The sequence below is a fragment of the Camelus dromedarius genome, chromosome 13 (genome assembly GCF_036321535.1).
Source record: "Camelus dromedarius isolate mCamDro1 chromosome 13, mCamDro1.pat, whole genome shotgun sequence".
Taxonomy (NCBI): Eukaryota; Metazoa; Chordata; class Mammalia; order Artiodactyla; family Camelidae; genus Camelus; species Camelus dromedarius.
The window spans coordinates 66,149,998-66,168,165 of record NC_087448.1 but is presented as its reverse complement, the minus strand read 5'-3'; the positions used below and the strand labels follow the sequence as shown (position 1 = coordinate 66,168,165).

General features: G+C 42.6%; 1 protein-coding gene across 5 annotated transcripts; it reads right to left on the bottom strand.

Annotated features, from left to right (window-relative positions):
- Window positions 1-815: 815 nt before the first annotated feature.
- On the bottom strand, window positions 816-17,818 carry SLC46A3 (solute carrier family 46 member 3). 5 transcript variants are annotated; one of them, XM_031465817.2, is made up of 7 exons: window positions 17,603-17,817; window positions 17,352-17,527; window positions 16,661-16,874; window positions 10,626-11,496; window positions 9,053-9,136; window positions 3,999-4,155; window positions 816-2,005 (listed from the first exon to the last, which is right to left on the bottom strand). In XM_031465817.2, exons 3-7 carry the CDS (start codon window positions 16,847-16,849, stop codon window positions 1,921-1,923), a joined length of 1,386 nt encoding a protein of 461 aa, XP_031321677.2. In that variant the 5' UTR covers window positions 16,850-16,874; window positions 17,352-17,527; window positions 17,603-17,817; the 3' UTR covers window positions 816-1,920. The 5 variants fall into 5 exon arrangements, with proteins under 5 accessions (XP_031321677.2, XP_031321676.2, XP_031321678.2 ...); XM_031465816.2 differs by having other exon boundaries at window positions 17,352-17,503; XM_031465818.2 differs by lacking the exon at window positions 17,352-17,527 and having other exon boundaries at window positions 17,603-17,818.
- Between the last annotated feature and the right edge of the window lie 350 nt (window positions 17,819-18,168).

The following is an 18,168-nucleotide window of genomic DNA, read 5'->3' as shown; positions in this document are numbered from 1 at the left end:
ATCTTTTCTAAGCTCAGAAAAAAGCAATCTTGGAGGCAGTTGGGTACAGATAGTGCTAATGTGGGTTTTTTGCGGGGGGGACCCTTCATACTGTACCTGATACAATTCTCGACATTGGATTTGTAATCTGTCACATGTACACTCTAGCTGTGAAGAACCTCAGCACTGCCAGATCCACCTGTCCAGCACTGTTCCTAGTGGTAGCTAAATAAACGCAGTCAGGTGAAATCTGAGCCTTGCCTCCCTTGTCTATAAAAGGGGGAAAATGAAAATCTACTTTGCAAGGTTATTAAGAGGATAAAATAAGTTGATATGGAAAGCATTTTGTAAACTGTAAAGTACTTTTTCTTTTCATTTGGGAAGAGCATTAACAGAAAGTAAAACAAAAGTGAATCAGTCAATCTGAGAATAGCCGGAAGACATTAGCCAAACCTAAAAGGAATGGTCTTGGAAATAAGAATTTCTGGTATTTTAAATTATGAGTGCCACTTGCTAGTCAAGCAGTCACTGATTACCCTACAGGAAAAGCTGGAAGCAGTGCTATGAAACAGAAGACTCTACTTTTAAGAGATTACAAAGGAGTTAATCATGTAGGTGTCCTTCAAAACATTTGTGTTATTACATATGGAAACTTCGAAGATGGGAGATATTGAAGGACCTGTGAAAATACTATAAACCAATTTATAATGCATATGGGCTAGCACAGGTTTCAGTTTACTTGCAAGGCTGGCTTAATGACTGTGGCATGCTATCATTGGTTACTCTCATAATGCATTATATATAACTTTAAATGATTTTTACAAGTGAAAACACAATTTTGTAGTCATTTAGTTCAACATTTATTGAGGAATCGAAGATTGTTCCTGTCCTCAGGGTGCCCATTGTCAAGTAGGGGAGACAGATTTTACAAGACAAGGGAAAACGCTAGGATGGAAGCACGCACAGAGCGCGGTGGCGGGCCTGTGGGTGGAAAGCCACACAGAGGAAGCAGAAGCTATACTTTGGCTGAGACTTGAACGTTTTAGGGAGGCGGGAAGGCCAAATGGAACACTGTGTGCAAAGACAGGAGGCTGGAGAGGATGCGGTGTTTTCAGGGACCCTGGCGGTCCCGGGGTGAGTGTAAGGCAGGAAGAAATGGATATCCTTTGAAAGAAGGAATGAATACTGGCTCTGTAAATACTAATCACTTAACATCATCATTGGCTTTTTACTTGGTTTTTAAATTTCTTTAGAAACTTATCTTTTTTTTCCAGTCACCCCTGTTTTACTTACAGAAATATTATCATTCGTGTCACTGATGAAACATACTAGGAAAAGTAAAAACATGGATTCTTTAAAGTGCTTCACTTTTAAAGATTTTTGCATCTACTGAAAGCTTTGACTGTCACCAGCACTTTGGTGGACTCTATAAAACAAAGCATTACCCAAGCAGAGGTAAAACTATATTGTAAATATTCAAAACTTCTATCATTTTTCCTATCAGTGAATGAGTCATCATAATTTTCAACAGTTATGCCTTCAAAGTCCTTGAGAGAGGTCAGAAACCCATTTTGCAGGTGAAGAAACTGAAGCAAACAATCTCAATCTCCTGGAGTTTATCAGGGAGATTATCACTTTTGATTGTATCAAGTTTCCTAGTCCAGCCTTATACCAATAAATTTGTTTTCCTTTAAGTCCAAAAGTGGTAAGTGCCTTGAGATTTGTTCTTCTGTGTGTTGGAAATATCACATGATCTTCATAAAGTGCTCAAAGTGCATGGTACTCCAAGAAGCTAGAGCCAGGAACTATTTCTCTGACTGCTTAGAAGAAAGGACTTGTAGTATTGATTATTCATGAAGTATTGATTGTGGAGCTAGTTTATATTCTTCAGAAGTAAGAGTATATGATATGTGCATTTGGGTTTTTTTGAATCACAACTAATCATCTGTCTGAAGTGTCTTCACTGGGTTCTTCTTGTACGAGGAGGACGTGGCTTCCCGCGTTCCTGCTGATGCACTTGACGGCACTGCCAGAGCAAACGAGACATTTACAAACTGCGATGAAGGCCATACATAATAATCTGTGTTCCATCTTTTCCCTCGTTACATGGCTTTTAATAAATTATGCAGCGGAGGAACATACTGATATTTTGAATCAACAGACTTGTTACGCATAGCTCTCTGAAAATAAAATCTACATGAGTTCTTTCTCTTCCAGATTCCTAAGATGTCCATCTGTCCCACTGTCTACTCTGTGCAGTCCACACAAAATAGTTACAGCTAAAGCTATTACTGAAGTTCATGTTTAATACTTATAACTGCAGCTAGGACAGGAAGACATCTGGAAAGAATTAAAGTAGCATGTAATTTTCATTTTAAAAATATTGAACAACGTAGGGCTAAAAAATCTCAGAAGACCACCTACATTTACATTAGAAGCATTATTAAAAGGATAATGACCTTTTAGCCCTCTGTGCTAATTTTTCTAGTTATTAAAAGTCATATGTGTTCATAACAGAATATTTATAAATATATGAAGAATAAAACTAAAATAACCCATCCTTCTACCTCCTTTAATAAGAATGTAATTCTTATTAAAGTCATTTTTCTTGATATGTATGCACCATCATTTTTTTTTTAACCATTTCCTGTTGGCCATTTTGGTCATGACAGTTTTTTTGTTTTTTGGTTTTTTTGCCATAATGAACTTCTTAAAATATAAATGTTTGATATTTCTGACCATTTCCGTAGGATAAGTTTCTAAATGGAATCACTGGTTCAAATACTATGAACTTTTTTTTTTTGAAACTTCTGATACACGTTCATGAATTGCTTTCCAAAAATGATCATGCTGATGACACCAGTACCAGCAAGGTACAGGGCTGACGGTCTCATCGTGTGCTCACTAGCACAGCAAGGAGTTTAATTTTGCCAGTGCCATCAGCAAATAGTCTCTTTTTGAAAAGACACCGAGTAAAAATTGCCTTTCAGCACAACCACAGAGGAGCCGTAAATACTACTGTAGTCCGCCTTACGCAGATCAGTGTTCCAGGAGACCCCGTGTGCTGAGGTCCCACTCTGAATGGCACGTGGGCCCGTCCCTTAGGGAGTTCTCAGCTGCGGGGGAGTTTTAACGCCGGTGCGCATAGGTGCCTTTTCCCTCCAGGGAAAAGGGGAGAACAGGTGCCAGACCGTCGTGCCCCACCTTCCGTGCTGGGCGGCAGCCGCGGGGGCTGGACAGAGCCCAGCAGAGGCAGACGGTGAGCTCTCACTCAGCGCCGGGGCCCCAGAGAGTGTGTCAGATACACTTGCTTGTGCGTTTTCACAACCACTTCTCTACTGGCTTCCACTTTTTGTTAATTAAAAGGCAGAGGGGGAAATACATATTTCTCATAAGTTTATGCCTCTTGTCTATCTTTTTATTCTATGTACTATTCACAAATAGAATTTTGTACTTTGTATTTATTTGGATATTTACATTTAAAAGGAAGTCATTAAAAAAAAGCCAACTCTCTGGAAAGAGAATTCTTAATATTCAGTGTATGCTCTCTGCTCTTGTCATTTAATCTATATAATAAAGTGTATCTTCCTGATCTACTGAAATTATGTTGAGGGTAGGAAAACACACAGTATAAATATATATCTGATATATAGGGAAAAAGATATATCTTCCTGTACTGATCTTTGACTTTAAGGGAATATTACACTCTAGGATATCATAGTTTGAATATATATATATTTTTTTTCTTAGATGCTAATTTCATCAGTTGTTCATATTTAAAGATGAGGTAGCTTCTCAGAGGTTAGCCTAGTCTGTCTTCTAGTTCTGGCTGGCCACGTCACTCTCTCTTTCTTCCTAAGTCTCCAAAATTATTGACAGATGTCTTCACATCTAAAACTTCTTGAGAAAAGTACATTCGGAGGCAAAACTTCAACAGATCTATGTAATTGTACTGGCAAGTTCAGGGAATTCCTCAATCCATCTCTCCTTTGATAAAAGGATGAAAAATAATTACATACCATAGACTGATGGCTGGGATTAGTAATAAAACGGCGGAGAGCAGAAAGACGAAACCTTTGTGCCAGGCCACGGTGGCTGAATAAATTCCATTGAAAGTAGAAACTGCAGTGACTCCGCCAAGTGTTTCTAAGAAGGCAATACAAGCAAACAGGGTACCTGTTGGGGTTGGGGTGTGGAGGGAGAAAGAGAACAGGCTGAGTTGCACAACAGCGAACACAGATAATGGAGCAAACTTACAATGCAAACACAGGGGAGCTGCTTGTGAGGGAAAGCTATTCCCTCAAATCCCTGAGAACTCAGCAACCCATTTTGTGGGTGAAGAAACTGAGGTCAGGACTTCTTCTCGGACCTGAGGTGAGAGGAGTTGGAAACACCGAAGTTCCAGTGTCAACAGGGCAAAGCTAAGAGGTACCAGATGCTGAGCCAAGTGAAATCTGCCACATCTCCCCTCCCTGCCAAGTCTTCCCTCCCTGCCACGTCTTCCCTCCCTGCCACAGCCTCAGACGCAGCCACAATGCTCCTGAGGCTCCAGGGGCCACCGTCCCCTCTCGGTCCCTGCGCTCATCTGTGACACACACTGTAAGGGCAGGATGGCTCCCCGTGAGCAATGTCCCATCAGGGGCCTTTTGAAATGTAAAGTCAGATCTAACAAGAGTGACAGGTGCAGGCCAAGAGAGGTGATTGTATCATATGTTCTGCAGTTTGAATTTGATCACTCTTCCAAAGTGACAAAAAATTCAGTCATCACAAGATTCCTGCAAGTTTGACTCATCAAGTAACTAGGTAGGTAACTACCAGTGCTCCAGTGAAGATTATACCACAGTTTGACGTTAAGTAATTCTTTAAAACGTCTTTTTCTGCCTGACCTGCCTACAACGCCTCCCCTCTGAGGGAGTCCGAGGTCCTTCCTGCTGGCCCCACAGCGGGTGTGGGAAAGGGCAGGCCCTGGGTCATCGACCAGGCAGCCCGAAATGGCCGCGTGGTCAGTGCGGGCTCACAACCAGGGGAATGGTCATTATTCTACAGTTTTTAGTTTTGTCTGGAATCCAAGACCATATTGACTGAAGACTTAAACCTCCAAAAGCTCACTGGTCATTTTGATGTAATTTTCTTCCCCCTTTTCAAACTTTGCATCACTAAAAACGTGCCGGCTGGTTTCAGCTCTGTGCGGCTCCTGCAGTGGTTTCTGCAGACTGTCTGTAAGCCCCTGGGCCTGTTCCCTGCTTTGCCGAGTGTACTTTTCCAGGATGAACTGTAATGCGCTTTTTTTACAGACAGTGCAGATCATGTAAATTCTGTGATTGGGCTGGTAGGAAGGAAAAGGCAAGCTTGATGATCACCTTCTTAACTAGGTTATGGTTTTCATGTCTATGCTCTGATCTTCCCCATGCCCTTGACCTTTTAGACTGTATTGATTTTTATCTATTTAAACTTTCACTCTGTTATATGTATTCTTCACATTGCTTCAAATGCTTCATTGAGCAGCAGGACACATGTTCATAAAACACACATCTCTCTGCAGAGTACTGGGTTATCGTTTACGTGTCTTCTTTTGACTGGAATGAAAGTTCTGTCAATGCCAAGTGCATATCTGCTTTGTTCACGGCTGTGTCCCCAGGGCCTAGTTGTGCTGGCACATAGTAGACATTTAATACCTGTGTGTCAAATGAATGAATAAAAGCTTCATTCAAGGACACAGTTATCAATAATCAAGTAGCGTATGGACTTCCTGCCTCCATGATTTATGATGATACAGTAAGTCAGTTTAACTGGGAAGGTGTCCTCTTACTTGTCTAACAACATTATCATTTCATTTTATTTCTGACCCCTTGCTGCAGCCAGGGACAGGGTCACGGAGGACAGACTGCCCGGTACTAATCCTGTTACCCGACGGCTTGCGTCCTTCCTTGTCGGGAACTCGGTGGGGCAGTGCTGTGCTCTGACACAAACAACCGTACTCCTATGAAGTCACTCCAGCTTGCTGCTGAACTCCCCTGAGCAAGGCAACTGGTTTAATGGTTGCTGGGGATAAATTGGAATAAATACAAGTGCAGTGTAGTTTATTTTCTAAACTTTAAAAAAATCCAATAGACCTCAGAACTCAAGTCTGTTTTTACTGTGTTCCAGTTCATAATCTCGACTACACAGGTGATGATGAGCCAAGAGGAAGTCTGGGGTGGCCCTGGCCAAGAGTTACACAGCTGTGTGGAGCACAGAGATTTCAAAATAATTGCCAAGTCACTTTACTCCCCTTTCGGAGAGAGGAGACGGGGGAGGCATCTGAAAACCTCTGCAGCATTTCCTTAATCCTCTGATTATTTTAAGGTGCCTAATGTTTCACAAAAATTATCCATTAAAAAAAATAATGATGGGGGGAGGGTACAGCTCAGTGGTAGACTGCATGCTTAACATGCACGAGGTCCTGGGTTCAATCCCCAGTACCTCCATTAATAAATAAATCTAAATACCTCCTCCCAAAAAATCAAAAAATAAAAATGAAAAAGAAAATTAAAAAAAAATGATAAATGGAAATATATTCAGTTATGTAAATTTTAATACCACCAAAAGGATTTCTTCGTTTGCAGTTAAGAATTAAGTGAGTGAGCTATACTAGAGCTATGGGATCACAGTCCAGTTATCGCAATTCAGAGTAAGAAATGCCAAACTGTAAAATAAGCATTTTTAATGTCACTGTATTTAACAGTATGAAATGACTTTTAAGAAAGCCTTTACAGAGAAACTAAACTAAACCAAATATAAATAAAAATAAATGATACATTCTGACAAGTCTGTTTTAGCTCGAAGGAAAAGCAGGTAGATTTTTCTTTTTTCCCTGAATAGCTCTATTGAGATAGAATTTACATACCATAAAACTCACCCTTTTAAATTGTACAGTTCAGTGGTTCTTTCTGTGTTCAGAGTTGGGCAGCCATCATCACTGTCTAATTTTAGAAGATTTTCATCACCCAGAAGGAAACTCTGTGCCCATTAGCACTCACTCCCCTTCTGCCCAGCCCCTGACAAACACTAATCCGATTTCTGTCTATATGGATTTGCCTTTTCTGGACATTTTGTATAAATGGAATCATATTTATATGATAATATGTGGCCTTCTATGACTAGCTTCATTCATTTAGCCTAATGATTTCAAGGTTCATCCCTGTTCTAGGGTTTATCAGTACTTCATTTCTTTTTATTGCAAAATCATATTTCAGTGGACAGACATAGCACATTTTGTTTATCTGTTCATCAGTTCATGGACATTTGCATTGTTTATGCTTTTTGGCTGTTATAAATAATGCTGCTAGGAACATTTGTGTACAAGATTTTGTGTGGACATGGGTTTTCATTTCTCTTTGGTATATACCTAGAAGTGGAACTTGCCAAGTCACTAGGTAACTGTTTAATTTTCGGAGGCGTTACCAAACTGTTTTGTGAAATGGCTGCATTATATTACAATCCCACCGCAGTGTATGAGGGTTCCAGTTTCTCCACATCCTCACCAACACTTCATATGGTCTGTCTTTTTCATTCAGCCCTTAGTGGGTCTCATTGTAGTTTTAATTTGCGTTTCCCTGATGGCTAATGATGCTGAGCATTTTCTCACATGCTTGTTGGCCATTTGTACATCTTTGGAGAGATGTCAATTCAAATCCTTTGTTCATTTTTTAATTTGGTTGTCTTTTTTATTGTTGACTTTTAATAGTTCTTACATATTTTGGATACACATTCCTTATCAGACATATGATTTGCAAATATATTCTCCCATTCTCTGGGCTGTCTTTTCACTTCCTTGATGGTGTCTTTTGAAGTCTAAAAGTTTTTAATTTGGATAAAGTCCAATTTATGTCCTTTTTCTTTTGTTGTGGTACTTTTAGTTTCATATCTAAGAGACCACTGCATGATCCAAGGACGCAGGTAGATTTTTCCATACTAGTTTTTATATTCTTAAGTGGTTTTCCAGTTAATCCTCATCACACAGTCTATAAACAGCTGTGTGAATATACAGCTACATCTTATGAGTGGAAAAGAATCAAGGAATATTATTTTTAAAATTTATTGAATTATGTAGTCTTCCCTAGTGTTGATTAAAGTGCCAGAAATACAAAAGCATAATTATGAATTATTCATAAACAATTAATATGAACATTTGCATCAGGCTAAGACACGGAACAAAAGAAAGCTCCAAGGTTCTAATAATATTCATATGATCAAAGCAAAGGAAGACAACCCCATGTGCCTGACGTACAGCTGATAACTAGTTCTAACTGGAGGCCTTACTACTGGTTTCCATCTGTACTGGTTGTTCTCTGCCCGCCCCGTCAGCTGTTGGCTCTTCTGTGTCCTGCTCTGTGCTTGGGAGGCTGACCCCTCGGGTTACATGACGGGGACCTCCTTGCTGGTTTCCTCTCTGTTCCCTCCCTGTTGGGCCGTCCTCTCCTCTGTGCTGCCCTCCATTCAAGTCTCTCGATTGAAGCAGCTCAGGGGATCCTGATTTGGCTAGGGCTCTGACTCAGGCCCAGCTCTGACGTTTGTGAGGTCCAGTGTAAGAATATAATTAGAGGCCTACAAATTATACTCTAAGTATTTAAAAATTATAACTCTGAATAACAGTTAACTGAGATATGGTCTATGTCCCGACTCTGAGAAATATACCTTTCTAATGCTTTGGAAGGTCAGACACAAACTTAGAATTCTCAGACTTTTTAGAGTTCTATGTAGGAACATGACAGCCCTGAGAAAGCCAGCTGTCACCCCCTGGTCCCCATCCTGCAGGCTGCAGCCCACCCACATTGTGTGCTACCCCCTGCCCCATTCTGCTCAGAAAGGGTCATGTCCAGAGCAAGCCCTTTAAAGCACGAGGCCCTGGGCAGGGGTCCCCTTGCCTGAATATACGCCTTTCCCTAATGCAGACTTTACCACTTAATTCAAAAGGAGTTCTGAGCAGGAAAAGGGGTGTAGAATATTCTGAAGAGTCAAACACGGATGGCACACAGATGCGAGTTGGTACGGATCACAGATTTATTCCATTCCTTAAGCAGGTGACACTCACCTTGCTCAGTAGGACGCACCACTTTTGTCATCATGGACCGTAGAACGGAGAGCGGCACGACAGTGAAAAGGAACGGCAGCCTGACTGGGAGGGGAACAGTCGGAAGTTACTGGCTGAATCGGAAAAGTACGGGTCCGTTTCAAAGGCGAAATACTTTCTAAATACTGCATTTCCTATAAGCATTACTCATTGCATCTAATGGCTGAGTTACTTAACAGTAGAATTCTGTGTGATGAATTAAGATAGACTATAGACAGGTCAGTTTAAGATTAGTTTCCTCTCAAATTCTTATCCCAGTGCAGAGAGCAAGAGCTCATGCAAGTTGTAGTCCAGAGCTGTATGACCTGCTAACTGAAATCCATCGACTTCCCTGATTCAAATAGCAGCCTCGTGTTTAGCAGGTTGAGACTATTAATTCATTTTCTACTTTATATTTTTGCACTTTCAGACTTGACATTTTTAGTGTTAGCAATCTTTTATTATATTGATAAGTTGGTTCCTTATCTGCTTGCTTGTTCATCTTTGTGGCTGAATAATTTCATGAACACAAATCTCCTCTGCTCTTAAATTATGATTCTTAATAGTCAGTAGCATTTTTAGTTATATGACAAGATAGTAAGATATTACATTTGCAGATCACTTTAAAGTTTTGTGTGTTTTCACATACGTTAACGTACTTGACCTTGGCAGCTCCAAGGGAGACAGGGGGGAATTACATGGCATTTACTGAATACTCGGAACTGTGCTAAGTGATTTACAGTTATCTCCTCTGATATTCATTATAACCCTCTGAATTAAGTACTACTATGCCCATTTTATAGAAGAAAAATAAGGGCTCAGAGTAGTTAAGTAACTTGCCCAAGATCACCTAGTACTATAGACAGAAATTAAGCCCAATTCTGTTTGCTCATCCTGCTTCCCTGCAAGGTAGCAAGGGTTAATATTGCCTTTGTAGAAAAAAAAAGAAAAAACTAAACCGGACCTTTCCTGAGGCTCCAGATCCCTTATAGGGTTACAGATCCCTTAACCCTTTCAAATGCAGTATTCCACTTAAGCCCTGCAAAAGCCACTTATGAGGCAGGCAGTTAAGGAAGCAGTCTGCCAAAAAGTGATTCATCAAAAGCCAATTCATGAAATGGCCAATCTGCTGAAAGATCAATTTGCAAAATCTTCTTGAATATAGTCAATAAATATTTTCCTTATAAATTTTTTGAGTTACTTTACATAATTGCCTTTAAAATTTTTTATGTAAAGTAGCCTTCTTATCAGCATTTTAAGAAATATTTAAGTTAGTGAAAGCTATACTACAGAACTGATTCACTTGAAGAATGTTCCTCAAGACAATTTTTGGTAAATATACAAATTTGGATAATTGTGGTTATTTAGTGAATTACTTTTTTTTTAAGTAAACTGATTTTTAGCTTCTGTCAAACTAGCTTTTAATGAAGTACCTTTAATTGAACTAGAATGTATTAAATCAAGAATTTCATATTAGTTTCTCACCCAACAGACTAAATCCATTTTATATAAATATCAAATACCCCTTTACTTTTAGGCTGCATTTGTAACTCACCTAAAAACATCATCAGTGTTGTTCTGGCAAAAGCAGTCATAGCCATTCCCACCATGGTGGTAAAAATTCCAATGAAAGCCATGTGAATGTCTTCCATGCAGTAAGAAAAAAGCCATATTCCTAGGAAGCTGCTCAAAAAAGAGATACTGCCCAAAGCTGATCCATAACCTATTAAAACTTCATCCCAGCAGAGTGGAGAATTCAATTCATAAAGAATAAAAATGGGGGAAATGCCGATTATCACGAAAAAATAAGTGATCATCGTAAAAATCAACAAACAGAGCAAAGACCGTTGCTCCCCAGAAGCATTTTTAAAAAGCATGTAAGTTTGGTAAAATAGGTTTTTAAAGCCTTCAGTGCATGATATAGAAACATTCTGAGATGAAGACTGTTTCATTGAATCATCAAGGAAAAATAAAATATAAAGCAAGTTAACAGTAAGAGCCACAGCAATCATTAAAAATGACCACACAAAACCTAGTTCTCTAATAAAATAGCCAGAAGACAATGCTGTTAATCCAGTGACGATTCCAAGCAGGAAGTCAATTACAGCTATTCGAATTGTTCTTTGTTTCTGTTCTTTACATTGATCAACTATGTAGGCAAAAGAGGCTCCCAAAAATGTGGTGGAATTGCCACAAACTGCGCCAATAAAAGTAGATGCAATCAAAAGCTGGTATGGAAAAGCAAAATAGGAGAGCAGACAGAGCCAAACACTGGTTACAAGCGCACCCACAGAAGACAGAACCAAAGGGAATTTTCGTCCTCGCTGGTCACTGTGAGACAGAAGAATGAATGTAGACACAAGACCAGGAATTAACCCACTCATGTCCATCTGAAGATTAAAAAGAGACACTTTTTTCTGAACTTCCTGCAAAGAGATAAAAAAAAAAAGACAAAGTGTTTACAGAGGCTTACACAATGTGCCTAAAAATACCATGGTGCATGCTTGTCTTGATACAGCCAGTAGGTCAGGGATGGGGAATCTCTGGGGCATGGGCTGATACAGCTTCAGTCTTCATCCAGTTCACAAAGCAAATATCAAGAGGTGCTATAATCATCAATGCTCAGTCATGATATTCAAGTACCATGGAGGGGCATTAATCCATTAAAAGAAAAATGTGTGTATTGGTGTATGTCTGTCTTACACAGAGCATCCACAGAACCCAACGCCTCGGGGACTGGCAATGTAATGACTTCTCTTTCTTCTATGAACAGTTAGCACTAAGAGATCATGACCACTGTTCTAAAGCAAGAGCAATAATACCCTTTCTCATGAGACACCTTTTTGTCTACTCTCAAGGGGAATGAATATCACATGTAAATGTCATAGTTGACAGACCTTTATTTTGGAAGAGCCGGTTGCCCTTCTTACATGTATCTCCAAAGATAGATTAGGGAGAAACTTATTCCTTTATTTGCTAAAAATTAAGATGAAACCAAAAAAAAAAAAAAAGATAAAACCCAAAGAGGAGCTTTGAACTGACTAACTGACTACAGATGGTGGCGTGCCATGAACTAAGGAGTGAGAGACACTCAAGTTTCCCTAGGGACCAAAACAACGGCGTCCACACAGTTCGGCAGATGTAACCATCATTACACTAGTTATTTGATGGGAGGTGTTTGGGGTGATTTAAAAGCATTTTCTTCTTGCTACTTCCCTTGTATTTTCCAAACTTTATATAAAGGATATGTGCTGTTTTTATGACAGGGATTACTAAACTCATTTTTAAAAAAGATTTATTCGTGTAATATTTAGGAAGCACCCTAAAAACCTGATGAACCGCAAAATATAAAATAATGAATTAATAGTTATTTAAAATAGTGAGCCTATTTTTATTTTTGTGTATTTATATAACTCAAACAATTCCCTGTTGCCAGGAAATGTTCTAGTCACTCAGACTCAAAACTTCAGTTGTCTTTGCTTCTAGCCTTTCCCTTCGTCCATGGCCCCCTGCACGGTCTCTCCTGTAACCCCAGCGTTTCTCACGCCCTTTACCTTCTTGATGGTCCCTTAGTTGCCACTTGAAGGACAGCTCCCACTGGTTCTCACCTGGACCACTCTGCCATCTAACTGGGCTCTTTGTTCAGTTCAGAGTATAAAGCCAGTCTTACCACTAAAGCTGGGAGCACCTTGCAAGGCCCACTATGTCTTTCCCCTGTTGCAGTCTCTCCCCACTGCCTGCCTGAGAAAGGCCATGCTCTGCAGTCTCGTGTTTAAGGCCCAAGATGGGCCCCGAGCTCACTCTTCAGCATTATTCCCACTCGCTCCCCAGATACGGTCTGTGTTCCAGGCACAGTCCGTGGTCAAGTCCCACTTGGATTTCCTTGAAATTCCCTAACAGATGTAATCTGCTCCTGCCTCTGAAGCTTCTCATACGACGTTATCATTCCCTGACTGCACTTTCTTGTGCTGAGCCTGAGCTCTGGAGTCAGACGAATCTGGATTCAAATCCTGTCAGTTCTGTACACAGCAATTCCAGTGATCTTTAAAAACACACATCAGCTCAGGTCGCTCCTCTGCTCAAAATCCCCAGTGGCTTTCCTTACACTGGAATGAATCCAGACTCCTCGCCCTTCCTCAGACCTCCACACTCCTTCGATTCTGTGCTCGCTGTTTCTCCCGTCTGTCACACAGCCCACGTCCTCAGTTCAAAGTCACCTCCTTAGAGGGGGCCTCCATGACCATCACTCAATCCAAAGAAGTCCCACTGCCCCCCACCCAGTGCTCTAGCCCCTCGTCCTGCGTGTTTTTCCTTAGGGACTCACCACTCCTCGACAGGACATGATAATACATTTCTCTCTCTCTCTTTTTTTTAATTGAAGTGCGGTCAGTCAGGACGTGATATTTTAATCGACCCATGCATTGCATGACTTCTCTACTACGACCTAAGGTCTGGGGGTTGGAACCTTGTCTCCTTCACCACAGTGTCTCCAGCTCCAAGAACAGTGCTTCCAGGGTAGCTGCTCAGTAGATTGACTGATTGAATGATCGAATCATCACCTAAAACAGGCTCTGTAACTTGCAGGCTCATCGCTATAGCTTCTTCATCTGACAAGAGGGAATGACAGCAGTCCCCATCTTACAGGCTGTCAGGACACTTAAACTGGAGGTAACATAAGGTGCTCCGCACAGGGCCCTGGTGCGTAGTCAGTGCTTAGTCAGTTTCAGCTGTTCCTTTTCTACTTGATCGGATCTCCTGAGCACATTTTATATCTCCTACAGATATAGAAGCCATAAGTAAATATTTACTGAAGAAACAAGTACATGAAACAGTTACCTTTTAATGAGCTTCTCAACGAGATGTCCTAGTTTGGGGTTCCTCCTCCCACTTCAGTGCCTCCCCCCAGGTCCCGTCTTCTCCTTTCTGCCTACAACCATCCCAACCCAATCTTTCGCACTGACCACTCTCCTCACCTGGAACCCATGTTTTGAAAGACAGATTTTAACAAAGACAAATTCAAAGCACATTTCAATCATAAATCAGTGTTGAGACATAAGAAATTCTTGTATATCTGTATATTCTCTACTCTGAAGAATTACATTTATTGTGTTATATAAGGGTAGGTGGGAGATATGAGACTAAAAAAATGCTATTTCCTCTATAGGCTTGAACAGAATGACAACATACTGAGTCAGGGATAGATGAAGGGAAGGTGTTAGGAATTTTAAAGAAGTCACAATTTCATAGGCTACAATGTGTATATTCCAATTGAGTAGAAAGTATCCCTTATCTGCTGGTTACAAGGGATTGTGTCAGTTATTAAAAGGTTTATATATAAGTTCCTGAGCAAGAACAACTTTGTGATCTGTTGGGTGACCCTAAGCTGTCCCCTCCATAGCAGAGTGCTGACCTTGAAAGCTGCCTGAAAAGAACAGGCTACAGTGGCCAATGTAACACTTCAAAACCAGTCACTTACAAGGGACTGAGGGAGCAGTAAGGGGCTTCAAAAATCCCTTCCTCCACAAACGTCAACAGACGTCCTAGAATCCCTATGTCTCCCCCCTTAGCCAAGAGTTTCCTTCCACACCTTCGCCAGTTTGAGAGGCCTTTTAGAGATTAATCTCATCGCCCAAGAGAAGTATGTAGGTGCACCTTATAGGCACAGGGCTCAGAAGACATGAAGATTTGAAAAATAGGTTGGATAAATATTTAAATGAATATATATTACATATAGCTTAACCCCAAGTGGGTTGAAAAATAAGACTTTCATCCAAATAGACTTTCAAAATGTTAAATATAAGTGAAATCTCTCAGTTTGTTTACCCCGACATGCATAACACCATCTCGCATTGCAATACGCATGTAAATATGTGTACTCATTTTGGCCAGAACCCATCCAGGAGAGCTGGGAATTGAGATGGAAACTCAGGGAACAGAGAGCATTTGTTCTTGGATTTAAAGAGGGGAGAATATTCTCTGAGAAGATGGGCAGGGACAGGATCCAGGGAAGGGACCAGAAGGAAGTGGTCACTGTCCTAGGAGCATGGGTGAGTGGGCCGCCGTGGCTGCCCCTGTTGTGGGTGGGGTGGTTTCTAGTTCCCCAGTCTGAGAAAAAGCCCTCGAGCACCAACTTTAAGACAAAGGATCTAGGGGAGTATGTTTTCTTGATATTAAGCCAATGAAACAATAGTCAGTCAATTAAAAATTTGGCAAAAATTTTCAAAATGAGACCACTGCTCTGGGTGGGGGCAGAGGGGGGCTCTCAGCAGCTGGGTCAGGCTGGAGGAGGGACCAGTACTCATCATCTGCACATCACAGAGGTCACCAAGGTGGCTGGACCAAGGCCTGTCTCCCCTCACTGCAGAGGGCAAGGGCAGCCAACTTTTCCAGACACTCGAGTCCTCTCCTCCTCTGTCCCTCCCACTGCTCTCAGGAGCCTGGTGCAGGAATGCACAGAATCAAGTGAGAAACTGATGAGCCTCTGGAACCTTCTCACTCCCTGGGAATGACATACATGTGATAGGAAACATTCCTGAAGGAGGCAAAACCAAGAGGAGAGACCCTTGGCCCTTCTATCTTTATGACCTCACTGTAGGCCAGAACCATGACATCTGCATGGCTGTTCAGAAGTAGTCTGTTCTTTTCTCCATGGATGTAGGTGACTGAGAGTCCCTTAAACTCTCTTCATCTTTTGGGGAAGCAGCAGCAGCTGCTGCTTTTTGGTATTTACCATCACAAAATATGCCCAAGGGGAAGAGTTCAAAGGTCATAAGTGTAGTTTGCTTATGAGGCATTGTCGGGGGGAAATGTCCAAGTGTGGACGCTCTCGCCTCTGCTTTGGTAGACTCTGTTAAAACCTGCCTAAGGGAACAGGGGACTGGTGATGTAGCTCCTGTTTTCAACAAAAGAAAAACTGGGGGACGAGGCAGGAAGGGAGAAGGAAAGGCTCTGTAATATCTGGCTGAACATTTTCCGTGTCCTCAGAGCAAAAATGAGAGCTGTCCACCCCTGCTTTCCTCACACAGCTGCTCCTCAGCACCTGGTCAAAGCTGATTTGATAACATCAAACGATGGATGACAAATGCCACCCCCACCCCATGACAGGCCCTGGTGCCAGGGCCCAGTCTTCAGGGGTAGGCCATTTTCCCAGGTCACTGAAAACTGGGTCACTCATGGGCAGTGGAAGGGGGTGGGGAGACAGCTGGCAAGGGAAAGGCAGGAACCATCTCACCCCGTCCCCGTCCACCTAGTACTCACTCCAGCCTGCTCTGGTCCAACTTTCAGGCCTTTTGTGGGGAAGGAGGAAAGAGATAGGCACAGAGGAGATGAAACTGGGCTGAGATCTTCTAAGAGAAAGGTGAAGAGCCAGTGTCACAGAAGAAGGGGTTTTAAGTAGAAGAGGCAGATTAGAGGTGACAGGAGGCTTCAGACAGAATGAGAACTGAACAGAGTCTCTTGGTTTGGGACTCGGGGGTTCTAACAGGGTGACTCAAGAGAGATAAAGGTACGGTGAGTGCCATGTCCTCTGTCATTTAAAACCCGTTGTACATTCCCTTCTTACTACATTTTAGAGATATTTAAATTTCTTACCTCCTGAAACGCAAAAATCGGGCTGCTTTTGTTTTTTGCACACTCAGAAATATTGCTATCCGGTGCAATACTGTAGTTGCCTGTTTCCTCCCATATTCTCCGGTACACATATTGTGTTGTCAGTGGAGCAGCCAAAGACATGGCAAATGCACTGAGGCAAATGGCAGGCTCCACAAATAAAATCTGCATGTTGCTTGGGTAGGTGGCTGGAATTCTATTAAAAACAAAAAGGGGAGAGATAATCAGCTGCACTCTTATCTGAGAGGCTAGATTTTCTCGATGAGGAAGTTGGAGGAATTTTGTGGCGTAAACAAGCAAACTAGGGAACAGAAAGCATTAAGCCCGTCCTAAGAACTTTCAGTTTGGAACAGAGTACTCAGGAAACCTGAGACGGTCATACTTCCCATTTTAAAGACTGGGATCTTTTAGGGCTCAAGCTGCCTTTAAGATGACTCTTTAAAATAGTCTTAATAAGTTGTCTCCGATTTTGGCTGTGCAACGATCACACTACAACCCCCCCACATTATAAACCCAGCCGGTTTTCATAAAGGAAGCAGTGCGGTTGCTCTCGGGACACGACAACTGCGCAACTATTTGTTATTGTTATTTTGCAGCTTGTGAACCGTGGACAGGAAGGGGCCTTTAAATAACAGCTCCCAATCGAAAGGGTTTATTTATTTATTTAACTCACCCCACGGTCACAGTCTTTCTGCCAGGCTAGGCGCGGGTCTGACCATTTTCGGGGCGCGGAGTCTCGGGGGCTGTCTCCCTTGAGGGGCTGCCCTGCGCCAGCGGCGCCTCGGGGCACCAAGTGCTCCTGGAGGCTGGGTCTGCACCGCCGCGCTGGGACAGGGAGGGGAAATTCCGCTGAATTCGACCAAATAAATACCCAGAACGAGGAACTTCAAGCACTTAATTTAAAGCAAACCAAGGAAAGCGCACTTCCGCGTCCAGAGTGACAACGGCGGCGGTTCACGGCGCAGCACTGGCTCGGCTCCTGCTTGTCCCTGCGGCCTCGGCCCCGGTGAGCCCCGGCGGTGCCTGCGCGCGGGGCAGCTGCTCCCTGGCTCCGCGGCCCGGCCTGCGCTCCTCCGTGACTCAGCCCCCGCCAGCCGAGCATCCCCGCGGGTCCAGGAGGCGGGCCTCTGGGGTGCGGGTCCCCGGCCGCCTGGGTTGTCACCATCCTCCCTGGCTCTCCTGTGATTGGGCCCTTTGCCGGCGCCTCCACGGGGATTGGTCCGCTCCAATGTCACTCTTGTGAACCCGCCCCCCCCAGGAGGCCCCTGCGGATCGGCGCGCAGTCCAGGTCTAGTTCAAGGACTCTGCGGTTAGAGAGCGTTCCTGGGTCGGAATATCGTTTTTCACAGAAGTACACGGGGGATTTGTTGCAGAAGTAACGTTTTAGAGTGCAGCTCCCTGTAGCACGCCGGTGGGCTGAGCAGGTGGCCCGAGAAACGCAGAAGACGGGGACAGGGTGGGGAGGCCCATGGAAGGTGCAGGAGAGAGAG